The 23,054-nt window shown below is 41.4% G+C and overlaps 1 protein-coding gene across 1 annotated transcript in view; it reads right to left on the reverse strand.

Annotated features, from left to right (window-relative positions):
- Positions 1-23,054, reverse strand: part of LOC118416826 (gamma-aminobutyric acid receptor subunit beta-3-like) — a 37,614-nt gene that overhangs the window by 3,174 nt on the left and 11,386 nt on the right. Inside the window, exons 4-6 of the mRNA XM_035822091.1 lie at positions 15,862-15,944; positions 4,151-4,288; positions 1,666-1,818 (exon numbers count right to left, since the gene is read on the reverse strand). Of these exons, the coding sequence (XP_035677984.1) occupies positions 1,666-1,818; positions 4,151-4,288; positions 15,862-15,944 (374 nt within the window). The remainder of the gene's footprint in view (positions 1-1,665; positions 1,819-4,150; positions 4,289-15,861; positions 15,945-23,054) is intronic.

Here is a 23,054-nt window from a genome sequence, read left to right on the forward strand (position 1 = left end):
CCTGGAACTGAAAATGCTTCGAGCAACTGCGTGGAAGAAACATTATCTGCCACAGGCACCAACTTCGCCACGATAAGGTGCAGAACTACCACTTAGAGGGATTATGTTTGGTGAAAACTTTATAGCTAGTTTCGGCACAGGTAAATTTGTTTGATAAGTTGGTGCAATTTGTAAATATTACGCCACAAAGCCTTTGAACATAGTCTTTAATACAAGTCATGCCTTTGCAACTTGGAACGCCAAAGGCAAGAGGATTACTCACGGCCAAAAGCTCCTCTTTAAAAGCACAATATGCTCAATGCACACCTATTAAGTTGGATACGACAATATATCAGGAGAAACTTTTGTTGAAAAAAAAAGACTTTAAATGTGACTTTAGATATAATCCAGTCCTATTCCTATTCCTGAAGCTATTGCTCATTCAATTCTGGTTCAACATGAATGCACTTGTTGCCGTAGCTCTCGTGTTGGATTTGGTTTGATATTTCCTGGATTCTCTAGACTCCCAAAATAAGGTCAAGGAACGAAAAAGAAGTGACTTTCCGCGAGCTCATGGGACACAATTACGCACCACAGTTCGGGACGCATGGACGTGACATGTTTGAGGAACACTGTTATTGGCGTGAACAGCCACGTGATGTCGTCTGACAACGACCACAGAGTCAAAGAACTGGACAGACAGAAGGCAGGACAAGATTCAACGAAGACGTCTTTGAGAACGTTTCAAATACAGTAGCGAAGAAGGATGCACTTCACCATCAAACCTATAGTAATACGTGCTGTTACCTTATACTATGATCGCTTTTCTGAACTTAGCTTGTTCATTATTTCTAAACATGTGCTTCAACCGGAGCGTCGAGTTATTGAGCATGCAGTAGACAACAGTCAAGTTATCATATCATAGCATCTGTGTTGGTAGTGACCATTATGATAGTACAATGCTAAACTTTCTTTCAACACAAAATTATACATGGATCAAAATTTTAACGGCCGCTGCCACCTTCTTCAGGATCAATACAGATGACCAATCACTTCAGAACGTAAACTCGCGAGAGTTAGAGACACGTGATCTTATTAACACGTGATCTTGTGGATACGTGACGTCAGCACTTGGTCAAAACAGTATTTAAACACAATTTAAATTCTCACTATGTTTCAACTGCAGGTTTTCTCGTGTTGTGTCATTTGTCGGCAGGTCTTTGACACTGCAACGATGAAGAAGAATTGACAGTAAGGACGAATTTGTAGGCCGAATACTGCCCAAACTATCCTTTCTGACTTTACAGATTCCTTAATGCAAGTTATGTTCTACCTGTCAGTTTAGTCATGTTGTGTCATTTGTCAGCAGGTCTTTGACACTGCAATGATGAAGAAGAAAATACAGCAAGGACCGATTTGTAAACCGAATACTGCAAAAATATACTTTCCGACACGGATTCAGAGGTATTGCACAGTAGATAAGAGCCAAGTATATAAACACAATACATGTTATAACTATATTTTTGCTGAAGATTGTTTGTTGTTGTGTCATCTTTCTCTATTTTTCTCAATCATTGTTGTGTCTCAAATACCTACCGAAAAATGACACAACAAAAACCGGATTTTGCCGGAATGGTCATTGGAGCTATCTCATGTATTCTTTCATGCTTGTAGAAACGTCCCTACCCAGAGCTACCCTGGCCGGTACCGCCTCGTGGTTGATCCAGAAGGACACCCAGGAGCTGATGACGAGCAGGATGGACGGCACGTAGGTCTGAAGCAGGAAGAAGAACACGTTTCTGTGCAGCTTGAAGCTCAGCACAAGTCTTGGGTAGGTACCTGAGGGAATGGGGATATTCAGTATATTCAGATATACAGTATAAATGTGGTAATATTCAGTATAGATGTTGGAATATTCAGTATAGATATGGAAATATTCAGTATAGATGTCGGGATATTCAGTACAGATGTGGGGATATTCAGTATAGATGTTGGAATATTGAGTATACCAGTAGATATGGGAATATTCAGTATAGATGTGGGAATATTGAGTATAGATGTGGGAATATTCAGTATAGATGTGGGAATATTCAATATAGACGTGGGAATATTCAGTATAGATGTGGGGATATTCAGTAAACACGTGGGAATATTCAGTCTATATTCAGTATACATCTATTCAGTATCAGTATAGATGTGGGAATATTCAGTATAGATGTGGTAATGTTCAGTATAGATGTGGTAATATTCAGTATAGATGTGGGAATATTCAGTATAGACGTGGGAATATTCAGTATAGATGTGGGAATATTCAGTATAGACGTGGGAATATACAGTATAGACGTGGTAATATTCAGTATAGATGTGGGAATATTCAGTATATAAGTGGGAATATTCAGTATAGATGTGGGAAGATTCAGTATGGATGTGGGAATATTCAGTATAGACGTGGGGATATTCAGTATAGATGTGGGAATATTCAATATAGATATTGAGTATTGTGAATATTGAGTATAGATGTGGACAATTTAGTATAAATGCTGGAATATTCAGTATACCAGTAGATGTGGGGATATTGATTATAGATGTGGGAATATTCAGTATATATGTGGGATTATTCAGTATAGATGTGGGAATATTCAGTATAGATGTGGGAATATTCAGAATAGATGTGAACATATTCAGTATAGATGTGAACATATTCAGTATAGATGTGGGAATATTCAATATAGATGTGGGAATATTCAGTATAGATGTGGGAATATTCAGAATAGATGTGAACATATTCAGTATAGATGTGAACATATTCAGTATAGATGTGAACATATTCAGTATAGATGTGGGAAGATACAGTATAGATGTGGTAATATTCAGTTTAGATGTGGTAATATTCAGTATAGATGTGGTAATATTCAGTGTAGATGTGGGAATATTCAGTATAGATGTGGTAATATTCAGTTTAGATGTGGGAATATTCAGTATAGATGTGGTAATATTCAGTGTAGATGTGGTAATATCCAGTATAGATGTTGGAATATTCAGTATCAATGTTGGAATATTCAGTGTAGATGTGGAAATATTCAGTATAGATGAGGAAATATTCAGTATAGATGTGGTAATATTCAGTATAGATGTGGGAATATTCAGTATAGATGTGGGAATATTCAGTATAGATGTGGAAATATTCATTATAGATGTGGGAATATTCAGTATAGATGTGGGAACATTCAGTAAAGACGTGGGAATATTCAGTAAAGATGTGGAAATATTCAGTAAAGACGTGAGAATATTCAGTAGATATTTGGGAATATTCAGTATAGACGTGGGAATATTCAGTATAGATGTGGGAATATTCAGTAGAGATTTGGGAATATTCAGTATAGACGTGGGAATATTGAGTATAGACGTGGGAATATACAGTAAATACGTGAGAATATTCAGTATGGACGTGAGAATATTAAGTATAGATGTGGCAATATTCAGTAGAGATGTGGAAATATTCAGTAGAGATGTGGAGATATTCAGTAGATGTCTCCAGACAATGAAAGGCAATGGATGCTGCCTGAAACACTGTTAGTCACTTCTGTTCGGTTGTTTGGTTTGGTCTGTACAATGTGATGCTAATAAATATGTGACAGACCGTCTCGAAAAGAAACAGTGGACTTTTGACGCTATCACCACGCCAATTGAAATAGAAAGCGTCACGTCTGCCAGAGCAAAGGTGTCAGGCGAGCTCGTAAAGAAAAAGGGCTACAACTGCGTCATGTCACGCGTACTTGAAGGGATGGCCATCGTCATAATGCATTGCCTGGACATGCTCGATTTTAAAAGAAAAATCACAACCTAAACATAAACTGACGTATGAGCATAAAAAAGTCAGAACCCCTGTCTTAATGTACATAATTTTTTTGAAGAGCTGAAGCACTGTCACTTTTGTAGCTTTAACTTTACAGTAGAAGTTAATTGCACAACGGATTACCGCACACTTCTGTTAATTGCACGAAATTTCAAAATCCCAAACCGGTGAGGTCCATCTGAATAATTTCGCATTTTTGCACCACCCGCATAATTGCACGAATTACACTGACAAATGGGGTGTGCAATTAAACGTCTCCTTACTGTACTACAAAGCCACTACGTGAAAAGAAACGTTTCCAGGGTCCCCACTTACCTGTTTCGTAGACGGACTCTGCGGTCATCGTGTTGTGATCACCGAGCGAGAATTGAGACAGGTCGATTTTGTCCAGGTTGTGGATAGATTTGTTTCCGTTCTTCCACGTGAATATCAGGTCTTCTTTGGTGTAACCGTCTGTGTAACAGAGCGCATAATGACCACATGTTAATTCAGACTTATGATTTCAAGAAATCCACAGAAAATGATAATCACTGATAAACATTTGTTTTTCTGCTGAGGAATAGAGAAGATAAGTAAGAACAAAGGAGAAGACCACTTAATTTATGAGCTGTCAAACACATCTTGCCTGATGATATCAGCACCTAGCTCATGGATAAATAGAAGGCGGATTTGAGATTGTAGGTCAGTTCGGTCGAGAAACAGTGAGGAGAGGATGTGACAGTGTAAAGATCTTTTCCCAGCCACGGCAACCATTGAGCGCCTTTGATCATCATTCTCTACCACCGGAGATCCTCACCTTATTTACATCTGCAAAAGACATTTTTTTTCGTATTTGAAAAGCCTGACGACTCTAGATGATTCTGACTCCCCACTGCAGCATTTCAGATACCTTTGCTTTGACAGAAGCCAAAGCCTGCAACTAATTGAAGTTGCTATCTATATTGTAGTTAAAATAAGCTGGTTCGTTATGCCAAAGAGTGGCTATACCGGTGGATCCTTTCAGATTTAGACTGTTTTCTGATTTAGACCATTTCCTGATATCGGAAAGTCATGGTGGTAGTCAGAAAGCAGTCTACATCTAGCCACTCTTGACATGTACAGTAACAATCAATCAATCAATCAATCAATCAGCCGCGGGCATCAGGGGAGATGCATAGCGGCTGTAGACATGTCCCTTCAAGATGTTCTGTTTTCAGCCAGAGTTCTCCAGTCAGATCAGTAACGAAACCATTAAAACAAAATAAAATATACTGGCCTACTCTGATTGTTATTGATCATGATGATATTAGGAGCTAGAAATAATTACAGAACAGTTGGAGTCTTCAAGGTTGTCATTTATCTAATTAGACAGTACAAAAACTATTAAACTTAAAGATACAGAGTGTGATTGATACACATGCCTGAAGGAAACTAGAAGAGGTGTAAGAAAATGAAACGATGAATATGTTTCATTTTAGAAAGCAGACACTTCATGTCTTTAATTCAATGATTGATCGTCTAATAAACCGTGAAATCCAACAGTGTGATGGATGTGAAGTACCATCAAATGTGTCATTATCGTTCGTTATCATGAGTCAAATAGATTAAACAGAGCATCTTCCTGGTTTTGCATCTCCCAATAATGGATTGACATACATATATCGGGTTGATGGACGTCATGATAAAACAAACAGCTGGCAATCATATGTCCTTCTTTGATATCCCAATACGGCCTGAAGACATCAATTTCATGCGCAAAATAAAGCAGTACTACCTCAATGCGGAAAATAGAGGGTAAAATAACACCTTATTAATTATGAGCTAAGCCATCAGGTACGTATATACAGCTTAAAGAGTTTCACATGATGCGCTTCAATGAGACAAATGTATGACATCTGTGACATGGTAATCATGTATTGGTTCAACGCCCGACCTGGAACGATTAGAAGGTTGAAATCATTTTTATTGGATGGAGGGGGGGGGGGGGGAGTAGCATACTTTCAATGCTAAAACATACCTTGGTCATCCCTTTGTCTCATGACAAGGTAAGAAAAACTTGAGGGCGCAAGGTAAGAAAAATGCAATGCAATATCTATGTAGACATACATAACCGTTGCTCCAAATCATCTTAGTTATCTGAGTATGTTTATATTGGGTACTTCTTGCCCCTCTGGACGCAGACGGGCAATATAATACCAGGGTCTCCAGTCTAACTTAATTTTCGTTTGTCGTTGACAGATGACGGCACCTGTCAGACGTCCCCTGCAACCGGAATATCACAATCATTGGATCCCAACATGCCCCTGGCATTAATTAAGTAGTAGCCTCCCTGAACTGAGTATTACCCCCTAGTTCTTTTTATTAAAGTTGCCCTGCCTTATGATGCGTTTTCCATCTCAGTGACATTTTTAGAATCATTTTTGCCTATCGGCAATTCCGTGTTAGCAGCAGAATGCGTACTCTTGGTTCAAGACTCAAGCGCAACTGATGTATTCTTAACGGTACATTAAAGTTCGGGCATGATTACCACATGTTACAAACTTTGCAAGTTTCCTGCTTGACGTTGCTTTCAACTGAAGAAAGCAGCTAAAACATAACGTAATTCTTATATTTCACATTTGCTTAGTCTTTGCAATGCCATCTTGTAGCTGTCAGGACTGGAGTTAACGGGCGTTCATAACTTGCAATGGGTAAATGGCAGATAACTTTTATCTTTCTTTGGCAAAGCTTCATGAAGTCCACATTTTTAAAGTGACTAAAATTTGCGATTTTGCTGAGGGATGTCTCCAATTAAAACTATGTCGATTTCTTTCTTATACGGGCACATGATAGATATACCTCCTAAAATCCCATAAAGTCGCTTTATGACTTGAACTTGCCGTTTTGAGCTGTCATGAAAGATGAAGTGAAAGTTTAAAGCGCCTTTGGTGTCCGGTGAAAAGTTATGTCTGAGACTGTGGTCCAGACAGATGGCCTTCTTACGACGCAAAACGGGCCGGCTTATCACAAGCAGTCTAAATTCCACCAACGGAATTGCATATCTTAGATTTACGTATCGCTTTCCAATCTTCATCGAACGTTTCTATCATGGATACGTCGATGACAATAGTGCTTTGTCGACAAAACTAATGATAGATTATCATCGTTTGAATTACAAAGAAAAACTTTACGTTTATGTTTGAAGAATGTGTCCCTTAGCAATATCTTGGCGCCACCAGGCGCCATGGACTTACGCGTTTTGTTTAGGTGTCAGTTTGTGATATTACTTGACTCGGTGCAGATATACATGGCCTAAAAACCCTTATGGTGGTCTAAAGGTAGGATTGTGCGCCCTTTTCTGTATCTGGTAGTGAAGACTTTACCGTAAATCCGTGAAAATCCTAGCCTTTTATTATCCAGGGCCGACGACATCTTAGATTCATGTTCCACATTTCCAACAATCCCACCTTACTAAGGTCTGTAGCTCCCCGTACTTTTGTGTTAGACAGCTGAATGCCAAGTGCATCAGCATGTGTCTGCTAAGATTTAGCCCCCATTAGACTGATAACACATACTCCATTACAAAGTTTCTATTCCAACAGGTGGCATAGTGACTGGTATATTTTACTTGCTTTCTTCTAAACCATTAATGTATTTCCTATTAAGGTTTGATTTTGTGTTAAGACGATTTCTTTCCTATCTAATGATACCTGCCCGTCGATTGTTTTTCTTTTACAGTATCTTCTAGTAGGCATTTATCTTCCTGTTGAATGCTTGGATATTTCTTGTTATGGACGCATTTGGAGCAAACTTGCGCGCATTTAACACAACAATTTACACACAAAACTTTTCAGGCAAGTTAAAGAAAAGCTACAACTGTCCATCATCGCAAATCACCTACTTGAATTTTGACACGGCCTTTGGAAGGCATCTATATGCAGTATGCGGTCCTTTGTGTGAACGCCCTAGTTCAAGAGCGCTGCGTTCTAATAGATAGCAGTGCTTTCCAAAGACACTAGCCAGGCATAAATTGCTGGCCTCGGGCCCAACACCTTCTGCAAAGACCAACAAAAATTATCTTAGGACATGATCACCATTTCAAAGCGCCCGGATCGCGTCTTTATTGCGTGTGTTGCACAATTGACTGATCCCGCGATCGTTACAGATGTCTGGTGGATGATCGTGTCATCACGGCCAGAAAGCAACAGAAGGCCAGATAAAGCAGCTGGCAGGATGACTGATGTCTTGCTTTGGCTGCTCAGTATTCAGTGTGCAGCCCGCACGACCTTTCCCACTCCTAGATGGGAGCACTTTGTGTGACTACTCTCTCTCCCAAGTCGGAGTGTAAATTGCAAAACTTGACTGTGTTTTAAAAAGAGCCGGCAGCGTTTGGTTGACAGATGATCTGGGTAATCCGACATGCTGTTGCAGCAACAGCGGGAGTGCGGGGAAGTCAAGATAACTAAGTTATTACTTGATTCTGTTCGTAACGCCCCATTTTCTCACGACCGGCATCGCCAGGCAATTGATATGAAACACTAAAGACCATTTTTCTAAACTTGAAATATTTGTGATAAAGATAGAGTTCTTCAGAGAACAACTCTGCAGGCAACAGTTTAGGATCATTGAAAAACCGTATGGTGTTTCAGAGATGAAGAACGAATTTTCTTACGATTTGTGTATTTTGTTGTCTTATACATGTAAGTCATACTTTTCCGTATGATGCAATATTTAAATCATAAAATAATCCGCGAACATAACACAACAGTACCGCAGTGAACGAACCCCTAAGTGTCGCACCGGTACCCTAATTGCATTCAGTTACCAACATTTATTGACCATTGCAATCCTAAACCTTCACCATTGCAAGAAGCGAGACGAATTAAAACCTATATAAACAACGATGTATGCGTATGTTTGGAAACATGTCTTTTTGACAAGTACTTATCCATGTTGGGAAAAGAAGGGCAATAAAGGTCGTCGGCATTCAATGATGGAAAGATCCATCAAATTTTATTGCGCTTAACTCTCGCAACGGTCTCGTTTCGATGGAGTCTCTACACTATAGCATGGTACATTGAGTACATCCTCTAACCGACAACCTATAGGACTGTACCACCCCTGCCCTTGGTGCTGTCCATAACTTCGACCGGACGGAGTTCTACTCAACAACTTTTCCATCCGTAGATGATGGCCAGCCAGAGTAAGACCTTCTACGCTACGTTTCATATCGAAGTGCCAAAGTGATTGCCAATACGCTGACATTCCAGCAGGGCTCGAAATTCATTTTTGGGATTAGGTGCACTGGTGCACCCAGCTCAAAAAATTGGGTGCACCGAAAAAATTTTGGGTGCACCACTTAAATCTAAGTAGAATGTCAGAAAAACCTAATAACAAAACTTAGTTACAAGTTTTAATTCTTAAACAACTACCATGACAGACATTTATATTATCTTTCTAACACTTAGATATCAAAAATATGATGTACATTGTATACTAGTATACTTGATATCTTTACATACATAAACCTAATAAAATATTAGGGTGCACCCTGTGCACCTATTGAAAAAAAATTGGGTGCACAGTTCCAATTTTGGGTGCACCTGGGTGCACATGCACCCAGTATTTCGAGCCCTGTTCCAGCCAGGACAGAGTTTTATTCACATTGTCAGCACTCTAGCTAACTCCGCAAGCGGTTCCTCCTGCTGGCCTCAGCTCAACTTCACATTTTTCTTTCCTTCCAGATAAATCAAAGCCAGTTGTAGCGTGGCTAATGGACTCTTTGCTGCCACGGCCGGTTTTGCGGCGCACAGATAGCGAGAGCGTCTTGAGTTGTCGCCCATCTACCGCGCGTGGCAGGAAGGGCGGCTTAACTCCGGCCAAGAAGTCTTGTAGAGGCGTAAGGAAACTTGCCTCTGGCGTAACAGAGTGGCTTTCATATAGGTCAGCATACGGAAGCTGTCTGATAGCACAAGCTGATGCATATATACGCCGTCCACCATGTACAAAGAACACGAGACACTGTATCTACTCAGCAGGTAGCTACGTATACATGGAGATAACATGCCTCGTTGCCTTGTAACTGGGATGCTGCTGCTGAATGCACGTAGATTGTCGCCGCGTAAATAGGCTGAAAGGTTCTGAAAGTTTGGTTAAAGAAGAGTGAAGAAAGTAGTCCATCTGTAGGTTGAATCGTTTAAAAAGTGTTTTAGGGACGTGGTTTCAGCACAAGAGTAGTGGAAATAATGCCAAATGATAAATCAGTGGAAGCCCATTAATGATTGAAAAGTTATGGCTCCCGTACTGCCCCCGTATTCCGACTCCGACCCGGGACGGGAGTGACATTTTTGTTTGCTTACTGGAGGCTTTAGATAAAGCGTGGCAATGCGTTTCCACGTCAGCTCTGTCTTCCGCAACCATCAACTTACGGCCTTGAACGTTCTGTTACGCTCAGGAGAGAAACACCTGTGTGGCGTCGTGTGTGGGGTAACTGGTAGAGCGTTCGGCTCGGAATCTAGAGGTCCCGAGTTCGATTCCCGCCGTGCCCCCGACGTTGTGCCCTTGGGAAAGGCACTTTACACGACCTTCCTCACTTCACCCAGGTGGACCTGACTTCGGTCGGGGAGGTAAAAGAAAAGACTACCTTTACCTTCTGTCTGTACTGTGTAAGTTACTAAATTGAGTGCAGTGCCACATTGTCCTCGTCTGTCTAAAAAGCAAATTGAAAGAAAATTACACATGTGTGTGCGAACAGTAGGAAAATGTCCGGGTATGAATGGGTTTACCTTGGCTATGAAGACAAGGATGTCCAAATAATACTGTTGGTAGGGAAAGTGTTTTCGAGCTATGCAACATTTTCCCAACCTCCCAGGTAAAGAAAGAAAACAGTTTTATGCTTTTAATATTTCAAGGATAGATTGCATATTTGTGCCGGAAGATTCTGTTGTGTTCAATGATGGAACTATGCGTAAAATGACTCCTGGCGGCTAATAAATAAGATTCGCGCCGAGACTGCCTGACACCATACCATGGAACAGACTTATCGCCGCCGTGGCGTACACAAACTTCTCCGGGTAAATAAGACCACGTGTAAATCCTAAGCCTACCTACGTACCTTTGTATGGCAAGTATACAAAAGTAACGGGTTCCGCACTGGTGTTCCAGTGCTGAATCAATGGGTCGAATCGGCCTCAGCACTGGTTTTCCAGTGCTGAAGAAACGTCAGCACTGGTTTTCCAGTGCTGAACGGTCTTGTTCCAGTGCTGAAGCTCTCTCAGCACTGTAATTCCAGTGCTGAACCCAATGCGAGCACTGGATTTCCAGTGCCGTCAGCACTCGGGTACCAGTGCTGAACTCGCGGCAGAGGTCATTCAGCACTGGTTAGCCAGTGCTGAAACCGCCGTCAGCACTGGAACCGAGTGCTATATACAAAAGTAACGGGTTCAGCACTGGATTTACCAGTGCTCGGGAACTTTTCAGCACTGGAAGACCAGTGCTGTAAAAACTTTAGCTCTGGGCTTCCAGTGCTGACGTTTATAAAGCACTGGAACGTTCCAGTGCTGAAGCCTGAACGTAATATTTGTGTACTAGTACTAGTAGTAGCATGCGTCCGTACGGCTGTCTGAGTTATTTCCTTTAGACTTAGGTATATCTGTGCGTGTTATTTAATCTCCAATCAGGTCTTGCGTGGCACTAGCTTTTACTAGCTTTAGACTAGAGTAGACACTTGTGATATTGTTAATTGTGTATACAGTTAATGGCACTCAAGTTTCTTTTCTTTTGGTCAATTGATACGAAAATTTTAAATCAACAAATCACATATTCTATACTTGTGGCAAACTAGTGTCTTTTTAGTCAGAGGTAGACAACTAACAGTTGGTCTATCTGTGTGATAAAGAGATCGCTTGTTTTTTTTACAAAGAATAGGTAGTTACAGGTGGACGACACATTCTGCTTGTGCGGCAAAGTAGCATCATTTAAAAAACAATAGGTATGTATGTATATCAGGCCCCGAGCTGAATAGCCGGGGCAATGTACGTATGACTTTTGACCGATGGTATGGATTGGAGACCGATTGAGACACAGAGAAAGACACAGAGACAGAGAGCGAGAGACACAGAGAGAGCGAGAGCAAGAGATAGACACACAGAGGGGGAGGTTGGCAATGGGTGGACTATGTGCAAGATCTAGCCGACAGGCGGAGGTGCTTGTAACCCTAAGTAACCCTGTGAAACGTCTACACTGGATAAAGTATACGGATGTCTCTATTCAATTTCTTCCGTTGCAGTTAACAAAAGAGAACCCGTTACCATGGGATCGGAATACAAACTACCTCTCCGAGGATTTATCGTATGAACAACATGTATTTGACAAATACGCGGCTGAAGTGGGGTTTTGTCTGCGGAAATGCGAGCTGGCATGTCCTCAGTCCCGAACATTTCTTCCTGCCATTAGGGGTCTAATGCACGCCCAGTGTGCGCCAAGGTCGTTGTTTCGGGGATTAGTAGCCAAACACGAGAGAGCTTTCTGTAATCGGTCATGTGGAAATGACATTCGGACTTCGAGAGGAACTGATTCATGGCTCTGAAAAGTGGGCATTCGATGGAAGTGAGCGATAGGACGCAGCGTATATACGTGGTCAGAATTGCGCCTGTTCTCTCGTCCAACTTTGTCGAACCACAGCCTAAGGCCGTAGCTTCTGGTGAACAGTTTATGAGCATGCTAACTGCGGTATGGTCCGAGTTTTGTCTGTCTTATTTCTTAAAATAAACCCCATTCACTTGTTGCGGAATAAACTTTATTGACACAAAGACTTCGATCAATGTCATGATGTCAGCACTTTGTTCAAAAACTCTTAGTCATTTGAGTAGAAACGTTGAGAATGTTTTAAGTTGAAAAAATTGAATCAAGACTGTTGCAGATAGATTGATGTTGTTACCGAAATCACATCGGCTATCCTTATTGGTATCACCTCTTTTATAAGACTTTAAATTGACGAAGCAGGTTTTTGCTTCATGACCGTCTTTCTCACAACAACCATCGGTGTTTGTCAAAAGGTAACTTACATGAGGTTTTTCACCAAATCTACAAATACTTAAAATGTTATGCTCTAATTAAGATACACTTCCGGTCACTATGTCCTCGATGGGAGTGATTGGGTCATAAATTGTACTTGATATTTAACCTATGGTCTCAATCGCCACTTGGCATACATGTCAAACAAACTTTAAAAGATGTATATCCATCCCTACATAGAGTCGTGGGGGCGACACAGGTTATCTGGCACTTACGACCCACTGCCACAGTCACGTGTCTCTGACGTCACGTTCCAGAAGCTACAGTGGACTTCAGCCGAAAATTTGGGGTAAGTCCCCACTTATTTGTGCTGTTGGTAAGTTAAAGTTTAGCTTATCCATAATGTCATTTACCAACACAGATGAACTTTCATGCTAATATTTAAAAGGTCTTCCTGGCTCAGCGTCCTCGACGCCATTGTCATTCAAACCTTCGGCTGCCAGCTTATAGGGCATCTCCGGCTGGAGAAAATGTGGCCATTACCGCCAGTTTAAGCTTACGCGACCCGGCGGCTCTGAATTGTTTTCTATGTAAATGAGATGGTTGTGTTAGCACGGTTTGCGATTCGTGAACTGATAAGACAGGGGAGCCCATGACAACACTCCCAAAATGTTTTTTCTTGCTTATCTTATTTTTCTTTCTCACAGAAAATTTATCTTCCAGGGAGGAAAATTATTCTGTCCCTAAGAAATCTTAGAAAAACGTGCTTGTCCATGGCATGGGGCAAGCAAATTTTTTAAACATTTTTGAGATTAATATTCTTACACCAAGAATACTTTTCTTACATCAAGAGCAAAATTTCTTGTTTTTCTTAAGAGTTTTGAAAAAATCAAGCGTTTCTAGAATTTTTTTTTCCTAAGGAAATACAAGAAGATTTTGCTTAAAGTTCCAGAAAATTCTTAGGTGTGAGAAAAAATTTCTTCACCAAAGAAGAATAAGGAAATTGTTCTTCGCGTAAGAATTAATTTTTTTGTAGTTTCTTGTTTTGCTTGGATTCTATTCTACATTACCTTCTTGCAAGAATATTTTCTTCATATAGGAATTGTCCATGGGGTAAGCAAAACAAGCAAAAATCATTTTTGGCAGTGAATGTTCTTGACTTATTTGTGACGTCAGGATGTTCTGACGAAAATTTTAGATTTCTCCTCCGATGAAAAGACAAGAAAAATTATCTTCTGCTGTTTTATACAAGTGATGTAAAACTACCATTCAAGTCTGTTTCTAATTGCAATTAAAAAAGAGAAAACTTGGTACAGGGCCTTTGGGTTAGCCTTCGTTGAAATGAAGCCATTTGCTGCTCGAAGATGAAACAGGTAGATTCGACTATGTGAAGCCACTCTCTCACTTGGATGTTTTTGAACTGCGACAATGTGGCATTGTTTTTGAATTGCAAGTGTTTTTAACTGTAAAATGTTTTTGAATTGTGACGGCTGGGTCAATGCAGGACACCTAAAAGACTTACAACTTTAATACCGTAGTTAGCCTATAAATAGCAACACCACCCGAGGTGCTGTAAGATTACGTTAGGGAATCTAAAGCGAGATACATCAAACCGGAATGCCACCGGGATGAATAGAAACATGGACTGGTGAAAATTGCCCTTATCTTTTCTCTCACTAATGCAAGTAACTCTCGAAGGGATGTTGGATTATTGCCTTAACTGTGTTCAAAGGCATTTTCTGGCCTTGTCGATGCGACGGCATCTTGGTGTAACGCTCAATAGAATCCTGGAGGGGACATACGGTGTCGTTGTCGCCGTTTGGGCAAAACGGACGTCCCGGATTGGCCCGGACGTCCGGTGTCGTATGAATTCTACCCCGCAAACTTTTTTCACCGTGGTGTAAGTGCGTGGAGTTAATGTTGTTTTCAGGATCAAGTACTTACAGCTGCTGCTTTCAGATCTGGCATTGTGTGGTTGGCTGATTTAGCTTCGGGCCTCTTTTTATGGTTGCAAAGTTTTGTCGATAATAACGGTACAGATGTACAGCTCTATTAACCAGGAGAGATAAATGTGCATGCTTGTCGGAACAGCTGATGACGCATTACTGTCTGATAAGTGCACCGCTGTAACTCAGATTAGTGATAGCACCCACCTGATCGCAACACTGGCCATTACACTGTAAATCACTGTAGTCAGATATAAAAATCAAGGGTCATGGTTGTCAAGGTTCGCTCTAACATAAAGTAACTGACTAGTCACAATAGCGCTGTAGATCAGAGGGATGAATGCACATATACGGCCATGTTGATTTGTTTATATGGATGACATCAGCACGCACATCGAGTTTGGGGCGTTTAAAAATGTTTTCAACCATACTAAAAAATTTACAAAGCAGCGCCATGATAAGCAAACGTAACATAAAAAGATCGGAACATGGATGCTAATGTCATAGAAAGTCATTTCCAAGGACAAAAAAAGACGTGAAAGATTACAATCATTCGGTATACTCTGTGTGTTAAGTCATGTGTTAAAAGTTTCTGACCAACTTTAAAAAAAAAAATTAGCATGCAAGCAGCTTTCCTTTGCAAAACCTCCTTTTATTCACACGCTCGCATCAGTTTTGGGGTTTCCAGGGCATTTCATCGGCATGATACAAATCAAGATGGCCTAACCTCAGAAATATGACATTATGTTGTTAAGTACTGCCCATAGAATACAGTCACAATGGTCAAATATGGCCCAAAAGTTTCCATTCGAACGTGGGGTATCGGGTTACCGGGGTTCCAGTGCGCGCGCTCCGGCGAGCTGGCCTTCAACGGTAAATATTTTCAAAAAATGATAAACAATTTGAAAGGGTCTCTCTCGTCCAACAATAATGAAATTCAGGCTACATATGCCTCAGAACACGGTGTTTCGATTTCTATGCTAGAATTTACGTGAATTTGCGTTCGGGCTAGTTGAATGCCTTATTCCAGAACTTTGATTTTGAACCAAACAACATATTTAGATTGGTGTTCAGGGTTCAGTTAACAGTCGAAATAAAGAGACTTACAGCTTTCCAGCTCCAGTGTGCAGGTCTGCTCGTCCAGCGGGTACTTCCTCAGGTCCATTTTACACGCAAGGACGGACGTTATTCTGTGAACAGAGTATGTACGATAGTAAATATAATTGCACTTGTTTCATCATATAACACATTACAAAGCAGGAGTTACATCCCTTACTTTTTTATTTATGTAACTCTATGAAGAATCTATGATGGAAACGGTTAAGGAGATTTGGCTGAACTTTCTGTTTATTGCCACTCCATGGTTACTTGCGAACTCATTTTACCAGTCTATTTTGTTGCAGTTTTTAGACCTCCATCTAAATTTTAAGCAAAACCTGAAGTCTTTGAACATGTAAATTAAGGCCACGACAACACAACACATTAATAATACTTCTTGGAAATCTTTTTTTAACTATAAACTATTGTTATCATCCATGATCCATCACTTTAACATGTTGTTTACAAAGTTTGCTATTTGTAAAAGTCATCATTTTGATGTCCTCGCAATTCAACCCTCAGACTTCCAGGAGGACTATCATGCATAGTCTACTACTAATACATGATGACTTAGGGCGCAGTCACATACGTCGTGCGGTCGTCGTACGATAAATAACAAAGCGCATACATATCATATGCACATATCATATTCATGATTGTACGTTTTGTATGGTTAAAAGACACACAACGACGTCAAAATGTAATTTGAAAGAAAATACATAGTAGTGGCCAACTACATCATCACATTAGCATAAGTCATGAATATCTAGCTATAAATATTACATTGGAATATGTTAGATATTAGGGATAGATAGAAACAAGTGAAGAAAGTCCAGTGTAGAAAAAAAGTATAAAATTGTTAAAATAAGAAATAATGAATGTAATAAAATATACCTTATTCAGAAACTGGTTGTCATGGCAAGAAAAATGATAAAGTCACAATATTGTAGGAAAAGTCACCAAGTTTCGTTGTCCTAGCACAGGCCGTTTGGGAGTTATACGGCGTCAAAGTTGGTGCAGGCGTTTTTAGCCCCCCCCCCCCCCCTCCTCCCCTCCCAGTCCGAAAAGGGTTAAGTTAATCATCTCTGCTTCAACACAAGATTGCGCTGCTAACAGGCTCCTTTTGTGCAGCACCGTCGGTACAACAACAAAGTCCGTGTAGAGACGTAAACCAAGAATAAATCACACGCTTTCAGTCGGAGCCTGTTGGGGGAAGGGAGATTGTCGGATTCTATGGTTTTAGTTTGCCAAAGACCTGGTATCAGGTTTCAGTAGAATCTCACATAACTCAGTATTCAGTTGGTAAAGTATGGTACAGTTGGTGGTAGCAAAAAAAGCAATGCGTTACCACATGTTACTGTTGGTACGATTTCCTTACAACAAATCTGTAAATTAAGGTAAAACTAGAAATCATAATCTTTTCATAATTCAAAAGCATTTTGTAGGCGAGATGCTAATGCCATTAACAAGTGTTATTTACATTCGTTGCAAGTTAGCACCGATGAATCATCCACCATATAAAGTATTCAGTAGGTAAAGAAATGGATTTCCACATATGTTCGGCTGGCACTATTTCCCTACAAGTAGTCTCCCAAATTAGGTAGAACTAGAAATAATCTCTCCACATTGTAAAGAGCATTTTGCAAGCGAGATGCAATTAAAAGCGGTTGCGGATGACAGGTGTTATTAACACTCGTTGCAAGTTAGCACCGATGAATCACACCTAATACACCATATAAGGTGGATGTGGATGGGGTCTACCAGTGAGAGGCACATTCGCATAATCCACCGGAACTGAAGGGATAACGATTATGCGAGGTGATTAATAACATGAGTGTTATCCCAGTTGGCAGAAAGTACTAGTGTAGAACTGAAGTGCACTTCGCTCTTGTCAATTCTAGTCCTTCTGTCAAACGGAGGTAATGGTTTATATGCTCTTCACCTTCATTAAAACCTTTTCTGATGGCAATGACGCTCACAATCCAATGTGTGCTTCTTGTATTATTTTCAAAGTTTCGAAAGGAAATGTGTGTACGATACGCACTTGGACACAGAGAGGTGCTTGGATGATCAACTCTACGATAAGAGTAAGTTTAAAAAAAATCGAATTTCTTTCTTTATTTTCACCCCCGCAGGTAAAACTCCGTTGGGAAATGCGCCGTAGGGCTTTCAGATTAACTTTATGATCTGACGCGGCTCTTAGCTTCAATGACAGCGGAAACACTTCCTTATCTCTGCATGAATGAATTGAACGTTAGTCGTGAAGTATAGAACGGTATTATAGTATTTCAAAAAGAACAGACAAACATCAACAGAAACACATCTAAAACAAGATAGCATGTCTAATGAGTCCGCAAATTTAAATGCGTGATCTTCTGTTGAAGTAAAAGGGACGAAACACGTATTTTCTTTCACAGTTGTAGGTCTTGGTAAGGTCCAGCGAGTTGGCAGAGGTCGCATTCAAGCATCATAGTTCAAGGTGTTTTAAGTGTTATACAAATGCGCGAAGTTTCTCAACTGACGATAGTATCTGTTATCTGTACAGGTTGAAATGACCTGTCGTGACTTCTTTCATGTTAACAGGACACCGCACTGTGTGTCAGCGATGATGTACGATCTCATTCTGCGTTAATGGTCGCGCGATTGAGTGCCTCTTTACAACCTCTGTCCCTCGTCATCCACACAGGCTGGGAGACGAAAATGAAACACTTAACGTGTTTTTCTGTCTCTCTCTCCAGAGCTTTGTGCCGTCTTTTCAACAGAAGCAATTAGGTCCAGAGTACCGTTGTTATTGCGCTGCTGACTATCACGTCGTTCCTGACTTAAGAATCAACAGCTCAAACTCCCTATGAATGGAGTAGACACTAGTCGCCCGTCTACGGGGAATGCTTATTAGTAGGTAACCAGCAGCGGTCCTCTCTCATCTTGGATTAGCAGGAGAAACTTCAATTAGTCAAAACAGGTGTAAGTATGCCGCGAGGAAATGAAGCCGTGGATGACGGACGGTGCGGTAACTGCTAATCACCTGCCTACCGTCCCGGGGGCACCTGTCGGCGTGTCGGTACGGTTCTAATGGGTCACGATTAGGAGATAGAGGGGCGGGGAGACATACGTTACACCACTGTAGATGGATGGGTGGGTGAGTGAATGAATGAATGGATGAATGAGTGAGTGAATATATAAATGAATGAATCACCTGCCTACCGTCCCGGGGGCACCTGTCGGCGTGTCGGTACGGCTGTAATGGGTCACGATTAGGAGATAGAGGGGCGGGGAGACATACGTTACACCACTGTAGATGGATGGGTGGGTGAGTGAATGAATGAATGGATGAATGAGTGAGTGAATATATAAATGAATGAATCACCTGCCTACCGTCCCGGGGGCACCTGTCGGCGTGTCGGTACGGCTGTAATGGGTCACGATTAGGAGATAGAGGGGCGGGGAGACATACGTTACACCACTGTAGATGGATGGGTGGGTGAGTGAATGAATGAATGGATGAATGAGTGAGTGAATATATAAATGAATGAATCACCTGCCTACCGTCCCGGGGGCACCTGTCGGCGTGTCGGTGCGGTTCTAATGGGTCACGATTAGGAGATAGAGGGGCGGGGAGACATACGCTACACCACTGTAGCTGGGTGGATGGGCGAGTGAATGAATGAATGAATGAGTGAGTGAATGAATGAATGAATGAATCACCTGCCTACCGTCCCGTGGGCACCTGTCGGTGTGTCGGTACGACTCTAATGAGTCACGATTAGGAGATAGAGGGGCGGGAGACATACGTTACACCACTGTAGCTGTATGGATGGGTGAGTGTAAGGGTGCATAGATGGATGCGTCAATGATTGAATGAATGAATGAATGAATGCATGCATGCATGAATGAATGAATGAATGAATGAATCCCTTGTACTACGGCTCTAATGGGTCACGATTAGGAGATAGAGGGGCGGGGAGACATACGTTACACCACTGTAGCTGCATGGATGGGTGAGTGAATGGGTGCATGGATGGATGGATGAATGAATGAATGAATGAATGAATGAATGAATGAATGAATGAGTATATAGATGAATGGATCTCCCGCCTGCCGTCCCGGGGGCACCTGTCGGCGTGTCGGTGCGGCTCTCTAATGGGTCACGATTAGGAGATAGAGGGGCGGGGAGACATACGTTACACCACTGTAGCTGCATGGATGGGCGAGTCAATGAATGAATGAATGAATGAGTGAGTGAATATATAAAGGAATGAATCACCTGCCTGCCGTTCCGGGGGCACCTGCTGGCGTGTCGGTACGGCTAAAATGGGTCACGATTAGGAGATAGAGGGGCGGGGAGACATACGTTACACCACTGTAGCTGGGTGGATGGGTGAGTGAATGAATGAATGAATGAAGGATTGGAGAAATATAGGAATGAATAAACGAATGGATGAATGAGTGAATAGATGCATGAATGAATGAATGAATGAATGAATGAATGAATAAATGAATGAATGAATGAATGAATGGATGAATGAGTGAATGGATGAATCCATTGTACCACGGCTCTAATGGGTCACGATTAGGAGATAAAGGGGCGGGGAGACATACGTTACACCACTGTAGCTGGATGGATACATGAGTGAATTGATGCATGGATGAATGGATGAATGTGTGAATGTGTTTAAGAGAGGACGAGGTTTATCTAATAGTATGTTGTGTGCAGAACTGTACCAGAAACACTGGACTAAATTGTCCTAGAAAAGTTTGAGTCAGGATAAAACGCGTTCATGTTTTTTGCACAATAGTAACAGAAACACTGGACTGTTGTCCCAGAAAAGTTTGTGACAAGACGAGGTGTATTTATGTTGCGTTCAATATTTTAATATTTGTACATTATTGTATATAATTTTACGCTCTCCCAGGGTGGAGGAATAGAGGAAGGAAAGGAATCCATTGTACCACTGCTCAATAATAGGGACAGAGGGGCGGGGAGACATACGTTACACCACTGTATCTGCAACCATCATTGGCAGCACGTACGAGTACTTACCGCCACCTTTCCGGTGACGTAAATCATGTGTCTACCTTTTTGTTGTTCATGGCTAAAATGGATGAGATATAAGGGCATGCAGACTTATAATGATGTCAAGATCAGACGGGAGGAAACGATATGATAAAACGATAATCAGAAGTGACACACAACTAAAAATACGTTTCATTTTTGACAATAAGATGACTTGCACACAGACGTTGAGGCTGACATATGTGCGGTAACGTAGGAAATGGTACATACAAGAAAGCTAGGAATGGCTGTGAGATAATGAGCACATGGGCAAGATGGATGTACCTGTATTCATTCCCGCGTTTTGCTTTCTTCTGTGTGTTACTGTATATGGTAACACTGGAGCAGGTGAGCTGGTTTTCAAAAAGGTGAAATATGCAAAATGACACAGCAAGGAACGCAAGCTGAGCCTACTCTAACACTCGTGGGTGGAAGACAGAGAGGGGCACTTTCCTACAGGCTTTCAGGTTTTCTTAAATGGATAATGGCGACGTGGAATGTTATGGTTTATCATCTCATGGCTCTGGTACATGGAGAAAAGGCAAGATTGAAGGTAGACGTAGGTGAAGGCAACGTCTTAATAGTACGCCTACGAGAACAATGATTTGTAGGTAGACTGTTCTAAGAAGTTAAAGCTATACAGTGATATTAAGCTTGTCTCAATGGGCACACTTAGGCGAAACTGTAAGCAATCTAGTTCAGGGAACATGTGTCACTGCACGTAGGGCATTGCGCCAGATGGTGTGCGTGTGGACCTGTTGCAGCCATGTGAGTTGTGGAGTCAATTTGTTTAAAGCCCCCTTCACACGAAAGCATGAATCAGCCGGAATGCCGTCGGAATGAAAATTCTTTTCCATTCCTGGCAATCCCTGGCAATTCGCAGTGTGTTTCAGAATTTCACTGCATTCCAGCTATTTGTGCCCGTTCTTTTGACATGTTAAAAACGAAGTGCTTTCGAAGTAGCGAAATATTGAATGGCATTCAAAGTGGACTCTAAGTGTATTCTAACTATTCTAACTGCAGTGTGACCGCATTCAACAGCATTACAACATTATTCGAAACATTCTTATCTCATTCGACGGGGAACTGAAACGGCAAGCCACTTCGAATCCTGCCCTAATGTGGCCGAAAGAATACCTGGAATACAATAAGAATTTCTAGAATACACTACGAATTCCCAGAAATAGAAAAAAAACTTTTTATTCAGACGGCATTTGGGCTCATTCCTTCTCATGTGAATAGGATATAAGGTATATTTGGAATTTCCACTCGGAATGGCCTCGAATGTGGCAGGAATCTTGCAAGTACTTCATTCCGGCTGGTTCTGTTTGATTCCTGCTAATTTGGTTTCAGTGTGAAGAAAAGAAATGGTCACAGCAATGACGAATAATGTCCGGTGGCGCGGATCGGAAAACTGCAGCTTGACAAATGTTTAGGTACGCCAAGGTTGTTTTTGGTGACTCAGAATTCAAAACTGCTAGGGGGTTCCTATACAAAATAGCTCGTCTCATTTTAAATCAGATAATCAAAATTATGTTTATAAGAGGAAACCGACTTATGTTTTATAATGCTTAAAAAGATACGGAGAACTGATCTCAGGAAAATAGAAACACCTGATGGCCGCAGCTACGTTTTAAAAAAGTCTGCAAGAGGGACCTAAGTTCTCTTGACATTGACACAGAGCACTGGGAGGACCTTGCAAATGACAGATCCAGCTGGAGATACACACTGTCCAGGCAGCTAAAATCAGGAGAAACCAGGCTGGTGCGCATGGCTGAAGAAAAGTGGATCCTGCGAAAAGAGCTCTGCAACAGACCTGAGTCAGCTTACAGATGTGCCCTATGTGGCAGAGACTGTCATTGTCGTATAGGACTGTCTAGCCACAGTCGACGCTGTAGGGCTGATATCAATTAGGATTTTACCATGGTCAATATTGACCAAAGGAGGCCATATATATATATATAAAAGATAAGGTACACATGTGTGTTCCCCTGTACTCCCCCCTTGGTGTTCCATGTCACGTCGATGGCGCCAAGCATCATAAAACACGAATCCCATGTAACACCCAGCTAAAGAAGCCTATGCTGAAACTTGAGGGTGCATTCGGGAGTCGTCAGAGTGGGTTAAATAGTCTTTAACGTAAGCTGTG

The sequence above is a fragment of the Branchiostoma floridae genome, chromosome 5 (genome assembly GCF_000003815.2).
Source record: "Branchiostoma floridae strain S238N-H82 chromosome 5, Bfl_VNyyK, whole genome shotgun sequence".
Taxonomy (NCBI): Eukaryota; Metazoa; Chordata; class Leptocardii; order Amphioxiformes; family Branchiostomatidae; genus Branchiostoma; species Branchiostoma floridae.